The sequence below is a fragment of the Triticum aestivum genome, chromosome 7A (assembly GCF_018294505.1).
Source record: "Triticum aestivum cultivar Chinese Spring chromosome 7A, IWGSC CS RefSeq v2.1, whole genome shotgun sequence".
Classification (NCBI taxonomy): Eukaryota; Viridiplantae; Streptophyta; class Magnoliopsida; order Poales; family Poaceae; genus Triticum; species Triticum aestivum.
Window position 1 is genome coordinate 86,773,624 of NC_057812.1, and position 21,474 is coordinate 86,795,097.

General features: G+C 49.2%; 1 protein-coding gene across 1 annotated transcript; it reads right to left on the reverse strand.

Moving 5' to 3' along the window:
- Window positions 1-7,935: 7,935 nt before the first annotated feature.
- LOC123147455 (auxin-responsive protein IAA20-like) lies at window positions 7,936-20,684 on the reverse strand. The gene is made up of 3 exons (XM_044566704.1): window positions 20,491-20,684; window positions 8,231-8,512; window positions 7,936-8,134 (listed from the first exon to the last, which is right to left on the reverse strand). The coding sequence occupies exons 1-3, from the start codon at window positions 20,682-20,684 to the stop codon at window positions 8,062-8,064; spliced, it is 549 nt and encodes a 182-aa protein (XP_044422639.1). The 3' UTR covers window positions 7,936-8,061.
- Between the last annotated feature and the right edge of the window lie 790 nt (window positions 20,685-21,474).

Below are 21,474 nucleotides of genomic sequence, written 5' to 3' on the forward strand. Positions count from 1 at the left end.
TAGTACCCCTTGTTGTATTGGTGCCCATTGATCTCGAAGTTCACCGGAGGAGAATGGCCCTCAACGAGCTTGGCAAAAACAGGAGAGCACTGCAGCACGTTGATGTCATCGTGAGTTCTTGGCATACCAAAGGAGTGCCAAATCCAGAGGTCCTGTGTGGCTACCGCCTCAAGCACCACACTGCAACCGCCTTTGGCGCCTTTGTACATCCCCTGCCAACCAAATGGGAAATTCTTCCATTTCCAATGCATGCAGTCGATACTTCCAAGCATCCCAGAAAATCCTCTTGCTGCATTCTGGGCTAGGATCCGAGCAGTGTCTTCCGCATTGGGTGTTCTCAAGTATTGTGGCCCAAACACTGCCACCACTGCCCGGCAGAACTTGTAGAAACACTCTATGCTGGTGGACTCGGCCATGCGCCCATAGTCGTCGAGTGAATCACTGGGAGCTCCATATGCAAGCGTCCTCATCGCTGTCGTGCACTTCTGGATGGAGGTGAATCCAAGAGTGCCAGTGCAATCCATCTTGCACTTGAAGTAGTTGTCGAACTCCCGGATGGAATTCATAATCCTGAGGAAGAGCTTTCGGCTCATCCGATAACGGCGCCGAAATGTTTTCTCGCCATGAAGTGTAGCATCGGCGAAGTAGTCGGAGTAGAGCATGCAGTAGCCTTCGAGACGATGCCGGTTCTTTACTTTGACCCGCCCCGGCGCCGAGCCACCTCGCCGCGGCTTTTCATTGCTCGCCAGCAGCTGGGCGAGGGCGGAGAGCACCATGAGATGCTCTTCTTCCTGGACGTCGGCCGCGGCTTCCTCCTCCAGCAGCGCGGCGAGCTCTTCCTCGTCATCCGAGTCCATCGCCGAGACAGGCAAAACGCCAAACACCTTGCGCTCGGTGGGCGTGTACCCGCCGCTAAACCGCGCCTCCGCGGTCGGAAACGGCGGCCGGAAACGCCCAGCTGCCGTGGGAGGGGCTGCCGCGGTGAAGCGCTGCTATTTTCCGGCGGGGAATGGCTATCTAGCGGAGTAGGGCGGCGGCCGTCGCCGGGATATAGCTAGTGGTGGCCGAGGGCGCGGGGGGTGCGAGGCGAGTCGGGGGAAGAAAACCTTGACTTTTCCCCTGTCGATGTGGGCCAGGCGTGCTTTTCCCTAGCGCCGGAGCCCCCAACTGCTCCCCAGCGCGCCGGGTTCGGCCTGTGACCGCCGGGTGGAAAAAAGATCCGAACCGGCGATTTTCGGCGTCCTGGGGACGCGACTGGGCCGTTTTTTCGGTGCCGACGCCGAAAAAGTGGCCTGGGGGGCCTGTTGGGGACGCGGCTGGAGATGCCCTAAGTTTTGTAAACGTCCTACGTATACATGCGTGTGCAGCTTCTGATGGGGGCAGGACAATTACGCAGGGATAGCAGTTTGTCAAAAGTAACTTGGGCGTGCGCTACGTCTGTTTCCACTACCTAAGAAAAAGGTGAAATGTGTCTAATATGAATGTTTTGTCCAAGTACGTACCATGGATCAATTTCCGTGTGAGCGACACGATACGACCGATGAAAGAGCAAGATGGATGCTATTACCGCCATGATTGACTAGCTAGTACTTCGTAGCTTAATTAGTCGGGGTTAGGCACCTCACCTCCGATTGGGTTGCTTAATTTACCGGTGCGTGCATGTGATAAGAGACACACTAGACTTTTAGAAACACCCGTGCCGATCAGGTTCAGGTTTTTAACCCCCAGCTAGATTGACTTGCTTGTGCTAGCTGCATCATCGATCGGCTTGTCCATTGCACCTTGCGTGCAAAAGATCGAGGTTGGTACGTCGTATCAAGTCCAGACCGCCGTTCATCATCGTAAAAACAGAAGTACAGACCACCGACTAGCCAAATACAAAAAGAGCCGAGACCACCGGGATTCCGGGAATCGACGGACAAAGGTGATTACGAACCAAGTTGAGCGAACTCCAGTCTTGCCGATAAACACCCGTCTATGTCCGCCCGGACAAGAAAGCACTGGATCGATGACGGCCGGCATCTCTGGAACCATGCACACGTGTCCTTCAGAAGATGATCGGAAGAATTGAAGTTTACGTTGTAACCAGCCTCCTGGCTCCGTGCGTTGCACTTGCGCTGAGTCTCTCCACTGATCGAGAGCGAGAGTAAAGATTCGACCCCCAATCTAACGCGTGTAGTAGATAATTAATCGGTGACTCGTCTGGCCGGCCGGCACTAGCTAGCTCTTCCCTTAGTTTAGTTAACGGCGGTCACCCGCTCGTTGCGGAGCACAAGGGTTTCGATGGCCGATCGGTCCAGGCTCCATGGATGCTCATGGTCGTGGATAATTGGAGTACTCCCCCGTCCACGAATAAGTGTACATCTAGCTTTTATATTAAATCATAGTTTTAAAATTTTAAGCAACTTTATATAAAAGAGTAGTAGCATATATGACATCTAATTGATATATTATGAAAGTACATTTGAAAACGAATCTAGCGATACTAATTTAGTGTCATAAATGTTGTTACGTTTCTCTATAAAGTTGGTCAAAGTTTTAGAACTTTGACTTAGGACAAAAACTAGATGTACACTTATTTGTGGATGGAGAGAGTACGTGGTTTGTGTCCTATCTTGATCTGCGGTTGATAACAAGACTCATGCTAATGTTAGTAGGTCGATACATGCATAAGCACGAGTCTGCAAGGGCTGGGTGACCGGAGGCGGGGCAATGCGCCATGGTCCATGTGTGAAGGGAAGCAGGGTACTTCCTCCATTCCCTTATACAAGGTCACTATAAAAAATACATTTTGCATCTATATAAGGTCACTAATAGTAACCGAGGCAAAAAGTAATGATGTTTTCTTGTACTACCAATTTGTTTAATACTTGCATGCATGTAGTCATAATGACAATATGCTAGTTCTTTCTCATTTCTTCCTTGCATGCATGCATGTGTATTAATGATTCCGGTTAACATAAAGAAAAATTGGCTTGCAAAGCAATCATTAAATTTTACTTTGGTACCTGTAATTTGAGTTTGTGGCCTTATATAAGAGAATAGAGGGAGTACACAAAGTTGTTGTTTTCCTTCGACTCCGAACTTCAGTGTTGCCGTTGGACAAGTCCATCTCCAAGTTATGTTCTCTATCTAAAATGAGTGATGAGAAAAGTCCAATGAGAGGTGCAAAATTCTGATGATGTCGCCAGCTTCTTTTTTGAAAGATCCAGCAATTGCTGGCTTTTCATTGCAATAGCAGGAAGCAGCGGGGAGAAACAAAGTGGAAGGGGGGGGGGGGTCCTAGGACCAGGTACATCTACATGTTACAGCATTGTGGCAAACGGAACCGGGGATTTCCCGGCCGTGAAATTACAGTAGCCTACTCCTCACGGTGGATCCCAAAAGGGGCTCTGCAGTCCAATGGCTCCAGCTTGTCGCCAAAGCTCGACGGAACTGGTAATGGCTCTCTTGATGTCCGTGTGTGCTGGTAGCTTGTTTCTCAAAGTGCAGCTGTTGCGTTCACTCCATATTGCCCAGCAAGTTAGGAGGATGATGGTTTTTGCCCCCTTTCTGGAAGCTGCCGGTGCCGCTTCCACCATTCCTTGCATGATCTGAACCGAAGTCGAGGTCTTCCAAAAATCATTTGGAATGAGGCTTGAGCAGCCTCCTTGGCTTCCCACCGAGCTCCAGACAGCCAAAGCGGTGGGGCAGCACCAGAACAAGTGGTGCACCGATTCCAAACTTCGGGCACAGAGCTGGCAGAAGTAGCTGTTGGGCCAACCACGTCACTGGAGGCGATCATTTGTCCAGAGGCGATCCTTGTGCAGCAACCAAGCGAAGAACTTGATGTTTCCCGGTGCCCATGTCTTCCATACTAGGTCACCCATGTCGGATCGGAGCCGGCCCTGAAACTGCATTGCATAGGCCGACCGTGTTGTGTACTGTCCCTTTTCTTCCTGGTTCCACCGAATGGTGTCTCGGGTACCGTCGCTGAACTGTGTGGCAGCAGCAATGATCTGATGGTTGAGCCAAATGAACTCTGGCAGCAAAGGGTGCATGTCTCCGTGCCTCAAGTCTTTGATCCAATTGTCGTCCCTGATCGCTTCTCGCACGGTCCGTCTCTTTCTCTTGGAGTGGTTGTAGAGGCCTGGGTAAGCTGCTGCGAGGGTGCAAGAACCAATCCATCGGGAGTGCCAGAACAAGGCCGTCAAGCCGTCCCCGATTGTCATTGTGGTTGCAGCTGTGAGGTGGGCTATGTCCTGGTCGCAGCAAGGCGGTGCAGTGCCCACCCACGGGCGGCCAGGGTCAATCCAATCAATCCAGAGGCATCTCAGTCTCAGAGCCCGACTGAAACGCTCGAGGTCAAGGATGCCCAAGCCTCCGTGCGTGGTTGGCGTGCAGACCGTCGGCCAATTTACCTTGCAACTTGCTCCGGTGATCTCTTCGTCTTGCTTCCACAGAAATTTTCTCCTATGTTTGTCAATGTCTTTGCATCCGCAGTACGGTCAGTGCAAAAGTTGGCATGGCACTTAGCACACATCTAACTAAGATTCTTCTGCTGGCTATGGGTAGGAGCCTGCCCTTCCAACCCGCCAGACGTGCCTTGAGCCTGTCTATGATGAATTGTAAATGAGCTAGCCGTAATCTCGTTTTAGTGATTGGGAGACCTAGGTAGGTAGCAGGGAAGGTGCCGATTGTCCCCCCAAAGTTTTGGAGCACAGCTCTAAGGTCGATGTTGGCGCATCTAATCGGAATAGCCGATGACTTGGAGGAGTTTATGTGAAGACCCGTGGATTCGCCAAAACTTTGGAGGATGCCTAGCAGTGCATCTCTCTCCTGATGTATTGGGTTAGCGAAAATGATAGCTTGGTCTGCATATAAGCTGACTCTAAGCTTAAGCTCGCGTCCAGGCAGAGGTGCGATCAGCTGTCGCTAGCATCGCAATCACAATTACTTGTGGACAAATCAGGCCAGACACGATACATAAAACCTCACTGATCATCTTTTTCACCTGTCACGCGCATCAGACGTCCGAGCCGAGGCTACCACTATGATTGTCCTCGGCGTCCCTCGCCCAACGGAACTATTATCACCGTTGTCGTCTTGGGCATCCCTTCACGCGCCACCAAAGCTGGCTAAGCAATGATGGAAGCCCTGATCATCCTGGTAATATCTCCCATCTTTAAGTTTAATTAACAATTCAACAACTAGAATTGGCATACTCATGTAGCTAATCGAATTCAGGTTTTGGCCTTTGTTATTTACGTACATTAATAAGATAGAACATGAGCTTTAGTGTAGATGCTATCATCAGTTTAGATTGCGGCTAAAACTAGCATATTATTGTGGCTACTATTTTTCAATAAATTTGGCTTAGTTATGGTGTGAACATTTAATATTTTTCCTGTAAGCAGTATTACATTAATGAAAACATTAGCGCGTAACATAAGATAGAAGGCATGATTTTCCATCCGAGCGGTATCACCATCGATCTACATAAGATAGAAGGCATTATTGTTCCACTTTGCCGCCATGGAGCTCTGATTTGCAGTGACCTTGGAGTCAGCCGTTTGGGAGATTTTGCCGGCATGCTGTGTTTTTTGAGGAAAACAAAGTGGTGGAGAGTCGAGGAATTGGGGGTCAGTTCGGGACAGTTCGCTTGTGTTTTGATCCGAGGGACACAAAACTCTAGGTTAACAAAACATATATGTTGCAACATTTTTTGTTTATTTGTAATAATATTCATCTATCTCTCCAACACGGAAGACAAAGGAATATTGGGCGGCAGTAAATACCATGCTTTGTCTAAAAAAGAAACTAAAGCCCATGCTCTCAAGCAGAGGGGCATGTAAATTTTTTCTGCCATTGCAACCCACGGGCGGGCATGTTTCCTAGTATAAAAAAAAGTCCAAAAACTACAAACACCACTACCGCGACAGACTCGACATAAAGTTTAGTTGTACTTCTGTTGTTTTGGTATCATTCTGAAATTCCACTGAGATGTCTCACGAATGTCACTGAAACAGTTCTGAAATTCCACCGAAAAAACAAGTTTGTAAGATTTAGCTTGTGTTAAAAATCCAGTTCAATGCCTCTCTGGTGCCTGTATAATGGTTTTCTAACATGCCTGTTTTTTTAATCAAGTTTATGTCAATTGTCTGTGGAATGCTTCTGAAATCCATTAAAAGAAGACTAAAGCAACCGAACACAATCAGAATATGTTTTCTTAAATAATTGGAGCAATTATTAAAACCTGTTTAGAAATGACTAAAATTGTGTCAATATGTTTGAAATCGTGTGAAACTGATGCGAGCTTTTGTTGGAAAAATCATGAATTAAATCTGGAAACTTACGTAAATAAGTGAAATATGTCAAAATTGATACTCTCGTTTCCTTTTTATAAGGTCTATTATAAAGTTTACAGTAACAAATATCAACAGCTATAGTGCAAGATCAGTATTGGGATATTAAGGGTTTTTATAAGGTCTATTACAAACTTGATCAAAGAAAGAAATTTGGACTTTCAATGCCCCCCCCCCCCTTTTTACGAAGGGAATTTTTTTCGTGATGAGTAATGACATAGAGAGAGTATGTACATGGTTAATAACTAATAAAAACTATAACATATATATAAATAAGAACGATTGGAGAATAATTTATATTGGACAGTTGTTTCAAATATTTCAAATAAGTGTATGTAATTCTATTTGAAAATTATTTGAAAACATAACCAAATAAAACTGAAACAAATGCATGCATAAAAGGCAAGAGTGTGAGGAGTGCATAGCAAAGTACTATGTCATAGTTAATTAGGGGAAACCGGGGAAAACCGTCACAACCGCTGAATGGGCACACATACAAGTCAGATCACCGAAAATCGCCACAAAGAAAATATCATCGACGTTGCAATTCAGCAGGGAGGCAAGAACCGCAACGACAACACCTTCAAGAATGTTACGGTGCCTGCAGGCTTTGCCTGCATCAGCCTAGGCGCGTCCGGCCCAACTTTCGCTGGTCATCTCGCCTCCCCAAAGCCTAAATAGTTGGTTGGCATGCCAACACTACCACCAACACCATCCACCCCGCAATAGAGTAGGCCTACACCAGGCCCATCAGCCAGCACACACAAGATCAGAAGCGGCACGTTGCTAATTAAGTGCCATGTCGCGAGGCCGGTAATCGAGGTTGCCGCAAGGTGCGCCATGATTCACATCGCCGCCATCCCGAGCAACCAGAGCGGAAGCACGTTACCAGCACCTCGACCGCTAGGATCTGACCCCAAACTAGGGCCAATAGGAACGGCGGGCCAAGGCGCCTCACCGAAATCCTACATCTCGTTGCTGCAGGAGTAGCTCTGCGTCGTCGCACAACCTGAGCCACCACAACTCTGGGGGGGGGGGGGGGGGATACATAAAACACAATCTACTAAATTAATTCTTTGATCTCAATTTCGCCTACTAGTATTTATAATACTCATGCCGGGACGATCGTTGCATCTCCCTTGACTCACCGAGCATGAAAAATTGCGAGAGCTCTCCCCATCGCCGCTGTCCGTGGTACAGGATTAACCCAAATGCATCCTCAAGCGGTGGCGAGAGGTTGCGAAGGGGAGGGGTGGCTATGGCGAGTGGCAGCTAAGGTTCCCCTCGTGTCGCTTGTAGGAGCAACGCGGGGTCGGGAGAGCTTTCTTCGGAAGGGTTTAGTGTTGTAGAACACTTAATTCTAAAGACATGAGCGGGTTCAAAAATTCAATAATTTTTTACAGATTTCGGTAATTTTGTATGGTGCCGAAATATTTGTAAACTCTAATTCAGATCAGATTCACTAATTCCAAGCCAAATGCAAATTCAGTTGAAATTAATCAAAACCAAGGACATTTTGATAGATCAAATTCCAAATTAAATTTCGACATTTCACCGAATTTGTTCGTTAACATAATTTAAAATCCTGGACAAGAGAAACAAATTCAGAAAGTCCCATAGTTGTGGACATGACGACAACATTGTACTAACATTATCTAGTAAGCTAATTAACTAGACACAGACCGACAGACGCCGGTGCAGATCATGACGCCCAAACTCAACTAACAATGGCAAGCGTAGTCGGTGGCGACATGAGGATGTTGAGCCGTTTGGCGGACTTGCTAAACTCCCTGCAAGAGATGGATTCGACACCGTTGTGAGTCAACGATTCGGTGCAATGGCAGGGGAATGCGAGCAGAAAAAATTAATAAGCATCCTCAACTTACTCCCACGGGACGTCTCCGACGAGCATCCAGTCCCCGTCGCCGTCCTCGTAGATGACGGGGTACGGATCACCTTGGTGAGCGGAGGAGGGGAACATTAGGCGGAGCGTGTCTTGGAGCTGGTGGTAGGAGGCGTGGCGGGACAGGTCCACCTTCTTCCCAATGGGCACCCCTTCCATCTTCACCTTCACGTGGCCGCCGTTGCTGCAGCTGCGCGGGCGGTGCGCGCTCTTCACCGGCGGCCACCATACAAACCTCTTCCTCCTGCACGGCTTGCACTCAGCCCTGCATGTTAGCGTATATAGCTTGTGCGTGTGTGTGTGTTGTAACAGCAGTCATCACGAGCGGTTGTGCTCAGAGACCGGCCACGATGATGGCAGTAGTGGAGCGAGTGGTAGAGGTAGTGGCGCACGTCCCAGCCACGGCTGTGGTTCTGTAAATGTATATATGACCCAGCCTTTGTGCTAAATCCCTCTAACATGGTATCAGACGCAGAGGTTAACCCTGTTGCGCACCATTCTTCTTCCGTTGCCATGGATAATAACCCTGTCCAGACTCCTCCTCCCTCTCTCGACGACGGCGATGATGGCGCTCCGTCCGCCGCTGCTGAACCGGTCGACGGTGCAGCACCACCTCCAGCGCCCCCAGCGCTCCGCATCACGCCTGCTCCCCCGGCCGCCGTGGCCGTGCCCGTTGCACAGCCTGCACCCCCCTCCGTCCTCCAGACGGTTGACATCCGGCGCCTCGTCCCCGTGGTGCTTGACCTCACCGCTGGCAACTACGCCCAGTGGCGCCGGCACTTCGACACCGTGCTGGGCATGTTTGGGCTCCACGACCACGTCGACGCCGACACCCTGCATCGCCCCGACCACCCCGACTGGCTGATGGCGGATCACGCCGTCGTTCATTGGCTCTCCACCACCATCTCGCCTGACATTCTCGATGCGGTCATGCACCCGGAGGACACCGCGGCCGCGGTCTGGGCTGCCGTCGACGCCATCTTCAGGGCCAATCAGCTCTCCCGCGCCGTCTACATCGACGCGGAGTACCATGCCCTCGTCCAAGGAGACCTGACCTGCTCGCGTTACACCAAACTACTCAGTTCTTCGAGTGTTCGGCTGCCTTTGTTACCCCAACACATCCGCCACCACGCGCCACAAACTTGACCATCGCTCGGTCGCCTGTGTTTTCCTCGGGTACTCCACTGATCACCGTGGCTACCGGTGCTTCGATCGTGCCTCCGGCCGTGTGATCACGTCGCGCCATGTTTGCTTCGACGAGCGCACGTTTCCGTTCGCCACGTTTGCGCCATCACACGTCTGCCCTCCAACTACCCCTCTGTTGCTCGGCAGCTGCCCGCCATCGCGCTCCGCCCCTCCACCCAACACTGCTTCGAGCACACTCTCTGCTCGCTCTGCCGGCGACTCTGCCTCACACGCGTCGCGCGCGCAAGTGCGCGATTCAAACTCCACCATTCGATCACCATCGGATGGCTTGGCCGGTCCTTCTGTGCCTGCTCGCGTTTCTGAATCACATTCAGACTGCAGCCCCGCCTCCACGGGTGGATCAGTTTCAGAGCTTGGCTCTTCTGCCAGCACCGCTTCCTCGCCTGAACTGCTCCCTGAGCCTAACCCCACCTCCTCTCCACCCCGTGGCGTGCTCACGCGTGCGCGAGCCGGCATCTTCCGGCCAAATACACGCTATGCCAAAGACTATGTCTGTGTCGCTGAAACCGCACCACCCTCGGGCGCTTCTCCTCTTCCTAGCTCCGTTCGTGCCGCCGTGCGTGATCCAAACTGGCTCGCCGCGATGCACGATGAGTTCGCCGCCCTAGTCCGCAATCGCACCTGGGAGCTTGTGCCCCGCCCACCTCGCACCAACCTCATCTCTGGGAAATGGGTGTTTCGCCACAAAACTCGAGCCGACGGTTCGCTCGAGCGATACAAAGCCCGGTGGGTTGTTCGTGGGTTCCGGCAACGTCCCGGTGTTGACTATGGCAAGACATTCTCACCCGTCATCAAACCTCCGCACCGTCTTGACGATTGCTGCCTCCCGGAGCTGGCCCGTTCATCAACTTGACGTAAAGAACGCTTTCCTCCATGGCACGCTCCAGGAGGAAGTCTATTGCTTGCAGTCGGCTGGATTTGTGGACGAAACCAAGCCCGATCATGTCGGTCGCCTTGCCAAGTCCCTCTATGGCCTCAAGCAGGCGCCACGAGCCTGGTTTCTGCGGTTCGCGAGCTTTGTCACCTCCATTGGCTTCCGTGCCACTCGCTCTGACAGCTCGTTGTTCCTCTACAACAATGGCCCCGACGCCGCGTTCTTGCTGCTCTACGTGGATGACATTGTTCTTACCGCCTCGAGCCCCGCTCTCCTCCAGCGCATCGTCTCCAAGCTCACGAGCGAGTTTGTTATGAAGGACCTTGGCGCACTCCATTACTTCCTCGGCATTCACGTCACCCGCTCGCCGTCCGGCTTCTTCCTGTTCCAGCAGCAGTATGCGGACGACATCCTCGAGCGCGCAAGCATGGACAACTGCAAGCCGGTGGCCACTCCTATCGACACCAAGGCTAAGCTGCCCTCTGCTGCTGGCCCGCCCGTCGACGATCCCACCGAGTACCGCAGCCTCGCAGGCGCGTTGTAGTACCTCACCATCACACGCCCGGAGCTGGCTTATGCAGTGCAGCAAGTGTGCTTACACATGCATGATCCGCGTGCCTGTCACCTGGCTCTTCTCAAGCGTGTGCTGCGCTACGTCCGGGGCTCCACCAACTTCGGCCTTCATCTCCACGCCTCGGTGAACCTCGAGCTACGCGCCTACACAGATGCTGACTGGCCTGGTTGCCCGGACACACGTCGCTCTACCTCAGGCTTCTGCGTCTTCCTCGGCGACGCCCTCGTCAGCTGGTCGTCCAAGCGCCAGGCTACACTATCACGCTCCAGCACAGAGGCCGAGTACCGCGCCGTGGCGAATGCTGTTGCTGAATGCGTCTGGCTTCGCCAGCTCCTCGGTGAACTGCTCTGCCTGGTTCGCTCCGCGACGCTGGTCTTCTACGACAACATCTCGGCAGTCTACCTCTCCAGCAACCCTATTCACCACCGACGCACGAAGCATGTCGAGCTCGACATCCACTTCGTCCGCGAGCGTGTCGCTCTCGGCGAGTTCCGCGTCCTGCACATCCCTACAAGGCAGCAGTTCGCCGACGTGATGACCAAGGGCCTGCCCGCTGATGTCTTCCGAGAGTTTCGCTCCAGTCTTTGCGTCTCCACCGGCGACATCACGACTGCAGGGGGGGAGGTGTTAGCGTATATAGCTTGTGCGTGTGTGTGTTGTAACAACAGACACCACGAGCGGTTGTGCTCAGAGACTGGCCACGATGATGGCAGTAGTGGAGCGAGTGGTAGAGGTAGTGGCGCACGTCCCAGCCACGGCTGTGGTTCTGTAAGTGTATATATGACCCAGCCTTTGTGCTAAATCCCTCTAACACTACAGTCAGTTCCACGAAAGAGAAGGGCGTGCACCTACGTGTTGGGGAACGTAGCAGAAATTCAAAATTTTCCTACGTGTCACCAAGATCTATCTATGGAGAAACCAGCAACGAAGGGAAGGAGAGTGCATCTACATACCCTTGTAGATCGCTAAGCGGAAGCGTTCAAGAGAACGGGGTTGAAGGAGTCGTACTCGTCGTGATCCAAAACACCGGAGATTCTAGTGCCGAATGGACGGCACCTCCGCGTTCAACACACATACAGCCCGGTGACATCTCCCATGCCTTGATCCAGCAAGGAGAGAAGGAGAGGTTGAGGAAGACTCCATCCAGCAGCAGCACGATGGCGTGGTGGTGGAGGAGGAGCGTGGTACTCCAGCAGGGCTTTGCCAAGCACCACAAGAGACGAGGTGGGAGAGGGGTAGGGCTGCGCCAAGAAGGAGAGGAACTCATATTTCTTGGGCAGCCCAAACCTCAAGTATATATAGGGGGAGGGGAGGGGCTGCGCCCCCACCTTGGGTTCCCTCCCTAGGGGCGGCGGCAGCCCCCAGATCCCATCTGGGTGGCGGCCAGGTGGAGGGGGAGAGGGAGGCGCACTAGGCATGGGCCCTAAGGCCCATCTGCCCTTAGGGTTTGCCCCCCTTCCTCCCCTTAGGTGCCTTGGGCCCTTGTGGGGGGGCGCACCAGCCCACCTGGGGCTGGTACCCTCCCGCACTTGGCCCATGCAGCCCTCCGGGGCTTGTGGCCCCACTTGGTGGACCCCCGGAACCCTCCCGGTGGTCCCGGTACGTTACCGATAAAACCCGAAACTTTTCCGGTGACCAAAACAAGACTTCCCACATATAAATCGTTACCTCCGGACCATTCCGGAACTCCTCGTGACGTCCGGGATCTCATCCGAGACTCCGAACAACATTCGGTAACCATGTATATCTATTCCCTATAACCCTAGTGTCATCGAACCTTAAGTGTGTAGACCCTACGGGTTCGGGAGTCATGCAGACATGACCGAGATAACTCTCCGGTCAATAACCAATAGCGGGATCTGGATACCCATGTTGGCTCCCACATGTTCCACGATGATCTCATCGGATGAACCACGATGTCAAGGACTTAATCAATCCCGTATACAATTCCCTTTCTCTATCGGTATGATACTTGCCCGAGATTCGATCATCGGTATCCCGATACCTTGTTCAATCTCATTACCGGAAAGTCTCTTTACTCGTTCCGTAACACATCATCCCATGATCAACTCCTTGATCACATTGTGCACATTATGATGATGTCCTACCGAGTGGGCCCAGAGATACCTCTCCGTTTACATGGAGTGACAAATCCCAGTCTCGATTCGTGCCAACCCAATAGACACTTTCGGAGATACCTGTAGTGTCGTTTTATAGCCACCCAGTTACGTTGTGACGTTTGGCACACCCAAAGCATTCCTACGGTATCCGGGAGTTGCACAATCTCATGGTCTAAGGAAATGATACTTGACATTAGAAAAGCTTTAGCATACGAACTACATGATCTTTGTGCTAGGCTTAGGATTGGGTCTTGTCCATCACATCATTCTCCTAATGATGTGATCCCGTTATCAACGACATCCAATGTCCATGGTCAGGAAACCGTAACCATCTATTGATCAACGAGCCAGTCAACTAGAGGCTTACTAGGGACATGGTGTTGTCTATGTATCCACACATGTATCTGAGTTTCCTATCAATACAATTCTAGCATGGATAATAAACGATTATCATGAACAAGGAAATATAATAATAACTAATTTATTATTGCCTCTAGGGCATATTTCCAACATTCTCCCACTTGCACTAGAGTCAATAATCCAGTTCGCATCGCTATGTGATTAACACTCAAGGTCACATCCCCATGTGACTAACACCCAAAGAGTTTACTAGAGTCAATAATCTAGTTCACATTACCATGTGATTAACACTCGATGAGTTCTGGGTTTGATCATGTTATGCTTGTGAGAGATGTTATAGTCAACGTGTCTGAATCTTTCAGATCCGTGTGTGCTTTACAAATCTCTATGTCATCTCCCAGATGCAGCTACCACGTTCTATTTGGAGCTATTCCAAATAACTGTTCTACTATACGAATCCAGTTTACTACTCAGAATAATCTGGATTAGTGTCAAAGTTTGCATCGGTGTAACCCTTTACGATGAACTCTTTTACCACCTCCATAATCAAGAAAATTCTTTATTCCACTAGTTACTAAGGATAACTTTGACCGCTGTCCTGTGATCCATTCTTGGATCACTCTTGTACCCCTTGACTGACTCATGGCAAGGCACACTTCAGGTGCAGTACACAGCATAGCATACTGTAGAGCCTACGTCTAAAGCATAGGGGACGACCTTCGTCCTTTCTCTCTATTCTGCCGTGGTCGAGCTTTAAGTCTTAACTTCATACCTTGCAACTCAGGCAAGAACTCCTTCTTTGACTGATCCATCTTGAACACCTTCAAGATCATGTCAAGGTATGTGCTCATTTGAAAGTACCATTAAGCGTTTTGATCTATCCTTATAGATCTTGATGCTCAATGTTCAAGTAGCTTAATCCAGGCTTTCCATTGAAAAACACTTTCCAAATAACCCTATATGCTTTCCAGAAATTCTACGTCATTTCCGATCAACAATATGTCAACAACATATACTCATCAGAAATTCTATAGTGCTCCCACTCACTTCTTTGGAAATACAAGTTTCTCATAAACTTTGTATACACCCAAAACTTTGATCATCTCATCAAAGCATACATCCCAACTCCGAGATGCCTACTCAAGTCCTTAGAAGGATTGCTGGAGCTTTGCATACTTGTTAGCATCTTTCAGGATTGACAAAACCTTCTATTGTATCGCATACAACTTTTCTTACGAAAACTTGGTAAGAAAACTTGCTTTGACATCCATCTGTAAGATTTCATAATCGAAAAATACAGCTAATGCTAACATGATTCCGACGGACTTAAGCATCGCTACGGGTGAGAAATTCTCATCGTAGTCAACTCCTTGAACTTGTCGGAAAAAATATCTTAACGACAAGTCGAGCTTTCTTAATGGTGATACTTACCATCATTGTCCGTCTTCCTTTTAAAATCCATATGTACCTAACAGCCTTACGACCATCAAGTAGTTCTTCCAAAGTCTACACTTTGTTTTCATACATGGATCCTCTCTCGGATTATATGGCCTCGAGCCATTTTGGAATCCAGGCCCACCATCGCTTCCCCATAGCTCGTAGGTTCATTGTGGTCTAGCAACATGACTTCCGAGACAGGATTACGTGCCACTCTGAAGTAGTACGCATCCTTGTCATCCCACGAGGTTTGGTAGTGACTTGATCTGAAGTTTCATGATCACTATCATAAGCTTCTACTTCAATTGGTGTAGGTGCCACAGGAACAACTCCCTGTGCCCTGCCACACACTAGTTGAAGAGACGGTTCAATAACCTCATCAAGTCTCCACCATCCTCCCACTCAATTCTTTCGAGAGAAACTTTTCCTCGAGAAAGGACCCGATTCTAGAAACAATCCCTTATTGCTTTCGGATCTGAGACAGGAGGTATACCCAATTGTTTTGGGTTTCCTATGAAGATGCATTTATCTGCTTTGGGTTCAAGCTTATCAGCCTGAAACTTTTTCACATAAGCGTCGCAGCCCCAAACTTTTAAGAAATGACAGCTTAGGTTTCTCTAAACCATAGTTCATACAGTGTCATCTCATCAGAATTACGTGGTGTCCTATTTAAAGTGAATGTGGTTGTCTCTAATGCCTAACCCATAAACTATCGTGGTAATTCGATAAGAGACATCATGGTATGCATCATATCCAATAGGGTGCAGTTATGATGTTCAGACACACCATCACACTATGGTGTTCCAGGCTGTATTAGTTGTGAAACAATTTCCACAATGTCTTAATTCTGTGCCAAACTCGTAATTCAGATATTCATGTCTATGATCATATCATAGATATTTTATCCTCTTGTCACGAAGATCTTTCAACTTCACCCTGAAATTACTTGAAGCTTTCAATAATTCAGACTCGTGATTCATCAAGTAAATATACTCAACATCTACTCAAATCATCTGTGAAGTAAGAACATAATGATATCCACTACACGCCTCAGCACTCATTGGATTGCACACATCAAGATGTATTACTTCCAACAAGTTGCTTTCTTGTTCCATCTTACTGAAAATGAGGCCTTTCGGTCATCTTGCTCATGTGGTATGATTTGCATGTCTCAAGTGATTCAAAATCAAGTGAGTCCAAACGGTCCATTTGCATGGAGTTTCTTCATGCATATACACCAATAGACATGGTTCGCATGTCTCAAACTTTTCAAAAACGAGTGAGCCCAAAGATCCATCAACATGGAGCTTCTTCATGCGTTTTATACCGATATGACTTACGTGGCAGTGCCACAAGTAGGTGGTACTATCATTACTATCTTATATCTTTTGGCATGAACATGTGTATCACTACGATCGAGATTCAACAAACCATTCATTTTAGGTGCAAGACCATTGAAGGTATTATTCAAATAAACAGAGTAACCATTATTCGCCTTAAATGAATAACCGTATTGCGATAGACATAATCCAATCATGTCTATGCTCAACGCAAACACCAATCTCGATGGAAGAGGGACCGTGCGATGCTTGATCACATCAAGCTTGGGAAAAACTTCCAACACATATCGCCAGCTCACCTTTAGCTAGTCTCCGTTTACTCCGCAGCCTTTTATTTCGAGTTTACTAACACTTAGCAACCGAACCGGTATCTAATACCCTGGTGCTACTAGGAGTACTAGTAAAGTACACATTATAATGCATATCCAATATACTTCTATCGACCTTGCCAGCCTTCTCATCTACCAAGTATCTAGGGTGGTTCTGCTTCAGTGACTGTTCCCCTTATTACAGAAGCACTTAGTCTTGGGCTTGGGTTCAACTTTGGGTTTCTTCACTAGAACAGCAACTGATTTGTTGTTCCATGAAGTATCCCTTTCTTGCCCTTGCCCTTCTTGAAACTAGTGGTTTCACCAACCATCAACAATTGATGCTCCTTCTTGATTTCTACTTTTGTGGTGTCAAACATCGCGAATATCTCAAGGATCATCATATATGTCCCTGATATATTATAGTTCATCACGAAGCTCTAGCAGCTTGGTGGTAATGACTTCGGAGAAACATCACTATCTCATCTGGAAGATCAACTCCCATTCGATTCAAATGATTGTTGTACTCAGACAATCTGAGCATAAGCTCAACAATTGAGCTTTTCTCCCTTAGTTTGCAGGCTAAGAAAATCGTCGGAGGTCTTATACCTCTTGACGTGGGCACGAGCCTGAAATCCCAATTTCAGCCCTCAAAACATCTCATATGTTTCGCGACGTTTCAAAAAGTCTTCGGTGCCTCAACTCTAAACCGTTTAACTGAACTATCACATAGTTATCAAAACATGTATGTCAGATGTTCGCAACATCCACAGACGACGTTCGAGGTTCATCACACTGAGCGATGCATTAAGGACATAAGCCTTCTATGAAGCAATGAGGACAATCCTCAGTTTACGGACCTAGTCCGCATAATTGCTACTATCAACTTTCAACTAAATTTTCTCTAGGAACATATCTAAACAGTAGAACTGAAGCGCGAGCTACGACATAATTTGCGAAGACCTTTTGACTATGTTCAGGATAATTAAGTTCATCTTATGAACTCCCACTCAGATAGACATCCCTCTAGTCATCTAAGTGATTACATGATCCGAGTCAACTAGGCCATGTCCGATCATCACGTGAGACGGACTAGTCAACATCGGTGAACATCTTTATGTTGATCGTATCTTCTATACGACTCATGTTCGACCTTTCGGTCTTCTGTGTTCCAAGGCCATGTCTGTACATGCTAGGCTCGTCAGGTCAACCTAAGTGTTTGCATGTGTAAATCTGTCTTACACCCGTTGTATGTGAACGTTGGAATCTATCACACCCGATCATCACGTGGTGCTTCGAAACAACGAACTGTCGTAACGGTGCACAGTTAGGGGGAACACTTTCTTGAAATTATTATGAGGGATCATCTTATTTACTACCGTCGTTCTAAGTAAACAAGATGCAGAAACATGATAAACATCACATGCAATCAAATAATAGTGACATGATATGGCCAATATCATATAGCTCCTTTGATCTCCATCTTGGGGCTCCATGATCATCTTGTCACCGGCATGACACCATGATCTCCATCATCATGATCTCCATCATCGTGTCTCCATGAAGTTGCTCGCCAACTATTACTTCTACTACTATGGCTACCGGTTAGCAATAAAGTAAAGTAATTACATGGCCTTGTTCAATGACACGCGGGTCATACAATAAATAAAGACAACTCCTATGGCTCCTGCCGGTTGTCATACTCATCGACATGCAAGTCGTGATTCCTATTACAAGAACATGATCAATCTCATACATCACATATCATTCATCACATTCTTCTTGGCCATATCACATCACATAGCATACCCTGCAAAAACAAGTTAGATGTCCTCTAATTGTTGTTTGCATGTTTTACGTGGCTGCTATGGGTTTCTAGCAAGAACGTTTCTTACCTACGCAAAAACCACAATGTGATATGCCAATTGCTATTTATCCTTCATAAGGACCCTTTTCATCGAATCCGATCCGACTAAAGTGGGAGAGACAGACACCCGCTAGCCACCTTATGCAACTAGTGCATGTCAGTCGGTGGAACCAGTCTCACGTAAGAGTACGTGTAAGGTCGGTCCGGGCCGCTTCATCCCACAATGCCGCCGAATCAATATTGGACTAGTAACGGTAAGCATATTGAACAAAATCAACGCCCACAACTACTTTGTGTTCTACTCGTGCATAGAAACTACGCATAGACCTAGCTCATGATGCCACTGTTCGGGAACGTAGCAGAAATTCAAAATTTTCCTACGTGTCACCAAGATCTATCTATGGAGAAACCAGCAACGAAGGGAAGGAGAGTGCATCTACATACCCTTGTAGATCGGTAAGCGGAAGTGTTCAAGAGAACAGGGTTGAAGGAGTCGTACTCGTCGTGATCCAAATCACCGGAGATCCTAGTGCCGAACGGACGGCACCTCCACGTTCAACACATGTACAGCCCGGTGACGTCTCCCATGCCTTGATCCAGCAAGGAGAGAAGGAGAGGTTGAGGAAGACTCCATCCAACAGCAGCACGGCAGCGTGGTGGTGGTGGAGGAGTGTGGTACTCCAGCAGGGCTTCGCCAAGCACCGCAAGAGACGAGGAGGGAGAGGGGCAGGGCTGCGCCAAGGAGAGGAACTCGTGTTTCTTGGGCAGCCCAAACCTCAAGTATATATAGGGGGAGGGGAGGGGCTGCGCCCCCACCTAAGGTTCCCTCCCTAGGGGTGGCGGCAGCCCCCAGATCCCATCTGGGTGGCGGCCAGGTGGAGGGGGAGAGGGAGGCGCACCAGGCATGGGCCCTAAGGCCCATCTGCCCTTAGGGTTTGCCCCCTTCCTCCCCTTAGGCACCTTGGGCCCTTGTGGGGGGGCGCACCAGCCCACCTGGGGCTGGTCCCCTCCCATACTTGGCCCATGCAGCCCTCCGGGGATTGTGGCCCCACTTGATGGACCCCCGGGACCCTCCCGGTGGCCCCGGTACGTTACCGATAAAACCCGAAACTTTTCCGGTGACCAAACCAGGACTTCCCACATATAAATCTTTACCTCCGGACCATTCCGGAACTCCTCGTGACGTCCGGGATCTCATCCGGGACTCCGAACAACATTCGGTAACCACGTATATCTATTCCCTATAACCCTAGCGTCATCGAACCTTAAGTGTGTAGACCCTACGGGTTCGGGAGTCATGCAGACATGACCGAGATAACTCTCGGTCAATAACCAACAGCAGGATCTGGATACCCATGTTGGCTCCCACATGTTCCACGATGATCTCATCGGATGAACCACGATGTCAAGGACTTAATCAATCCCGTATACAATTCCCTTTGTCTATCGGTACGATACTTGCCCGAGATTCGATCGTCGGTATCCCGATACCTTGTTCAATCTCGTTACCGGCAAGTCTCTTTACTCGTTCCGTAACACATCATCCCGTGATCAACTCCTTGATCACATTGTGCACATTATGATGATGTCCTATCGAGTGGGCCCAGAGATACCTATCCGTTTACACGGAGTGACAAATCCCAGTCTCGATTCATGCCAACCCAACAGACACTTTCGAAGATACCTGTAGTGTACTTTATATCCACCCAGTTACGTTGTGACGTTTGGCACACCCAAAGCATTCCTACGGTATCCGGGAGTTGCACAATCTCATGGTGTAAGGAAATGATACTTGACATTAGAAAAGCTTTAGCATACGAACTACACGATCTTTGTGCTAGGCTTAGGATTGGGTCTTGTCCATCACATCATTCTCCTAATGATGTGATCCCGTTATCAACGACATCCAATGTCCATGGTCAGGAAACCGTAACCATCTATTGATCAACGAGCTAGTCAACTGGAGGCTTACTAGGGACATGGTGTTGTCTATGTATCCACACATGTATCTGAGTTTCCTATCAGTACAATTCTAGCATGGATAATAAACGATTACCATGAACAAGGAAATATAATAATAACTAATTTATTATTGCCTCTAGGGCATATTTCCAACACTACGTGCATTGCATTGAACACCATAGACGAAACACTCACCTGGTGCCCATCTCGCAGTCGCAGGCGTCGCTAGTGCCGTCTTCGCCCTTGCCGCGGTCACCGTCGTCGTCGTCGTCATCGTCGCGCAGCAAGAGTGTCAGCGTGGGCTTGTTGACCCCGAACGCCTCCGTCGAGCCCCTCTTCCCGCACGAGCCCGCATGGTATGGCCGTGCAAGCCCCAACTCCAGCTCCATGGCGCTGGTGGCTAGCTCCTTCCCTTTGTCAACTATTTTCCCTGTACTGCGTGATCACAGCTAAAAACTTGTTCTAGGAGTAGCGCTAGTGTACTCCGGCAGGCGGCGACACAGTGCAATCGATGCGTGCGGTATATATAGGCGCGCGGGGCACCGCTGGCGATGGCTACGTTCGATGCATGGCGACAGTGGAGGTCAATCGGGAGAGAGTGAGCTCGTGGCGGCCGGGCGAGTGGGAGACATGGTGTTGGGGCTCAAGGGGGGCAAGCAGCGGGCGGGCTGCCGGCCTACCGCCGCGCAGTCGGCACCGCTTGCTCTTGCGTGTGCCGCGGTAGTATATCGAGTCATCGACATGAACTCTTTGTGTTGCCTGCGAAAGAACGGCCGAGTTTGTGAGCGTATATGTGGTTCTGTCTCTTGGCCATAGTGTAGGGTGTGCGTGGTTCCGGAACTGAGCATGGACCAGGGCCGGTTGCTTGTTGATCGTGTGTTTTGCTCAGTGACCTTGTGCACGCGGGCGCCGGCCTCGGGCACGACACGCACGGTCCCGGAGTCGCTACTGCCTGCATGCCAGTATGGTTACGGTGGACACATGGTGTGTGAATGTACTGCTTCGGTGGATAATACGTTTTTCATGCAGATACATTCATTTGACCGTCAACTAATTCCGGACGAATAGAGTAGTACTCCTTCCGTTTGAAAAAGCTTGTCCCAAGTTTAGACAAGCTTGTGTCACAAATGGATGCATCTAGCACTAACTTAATGTTAGAGATATTCATTTTTTGCACTC

What these genes read in the sequence shown, in the direction of transcription:
- LOC123147455 (XM_044566704.1), bottom strand. Translation starts at nt 20,684, where the DNA reads ATGGAGCTGGAGTTGGGGCTTGCACGGCCATACCATGCGGGCTCGTGC. An exon ending in GACTGCGAGATGGGCACCAG is followed by an intron (nt 8,513 to 20,490) that starts GTGAGTGTTTCG and finishes GCTAACATGCAG; the next exon opens with GGCTGAGTGCAAGCCGTGCA. An exon ending in GTCGGAGACGTCCCGTGGGA is followed by an intron (nt 8,135 to 8,230) that starts GTAAGTTGAGGA and finishes CATCTCTTGCAG; the next exon opens with GGAGTTTAGCAAGTCCGCCA.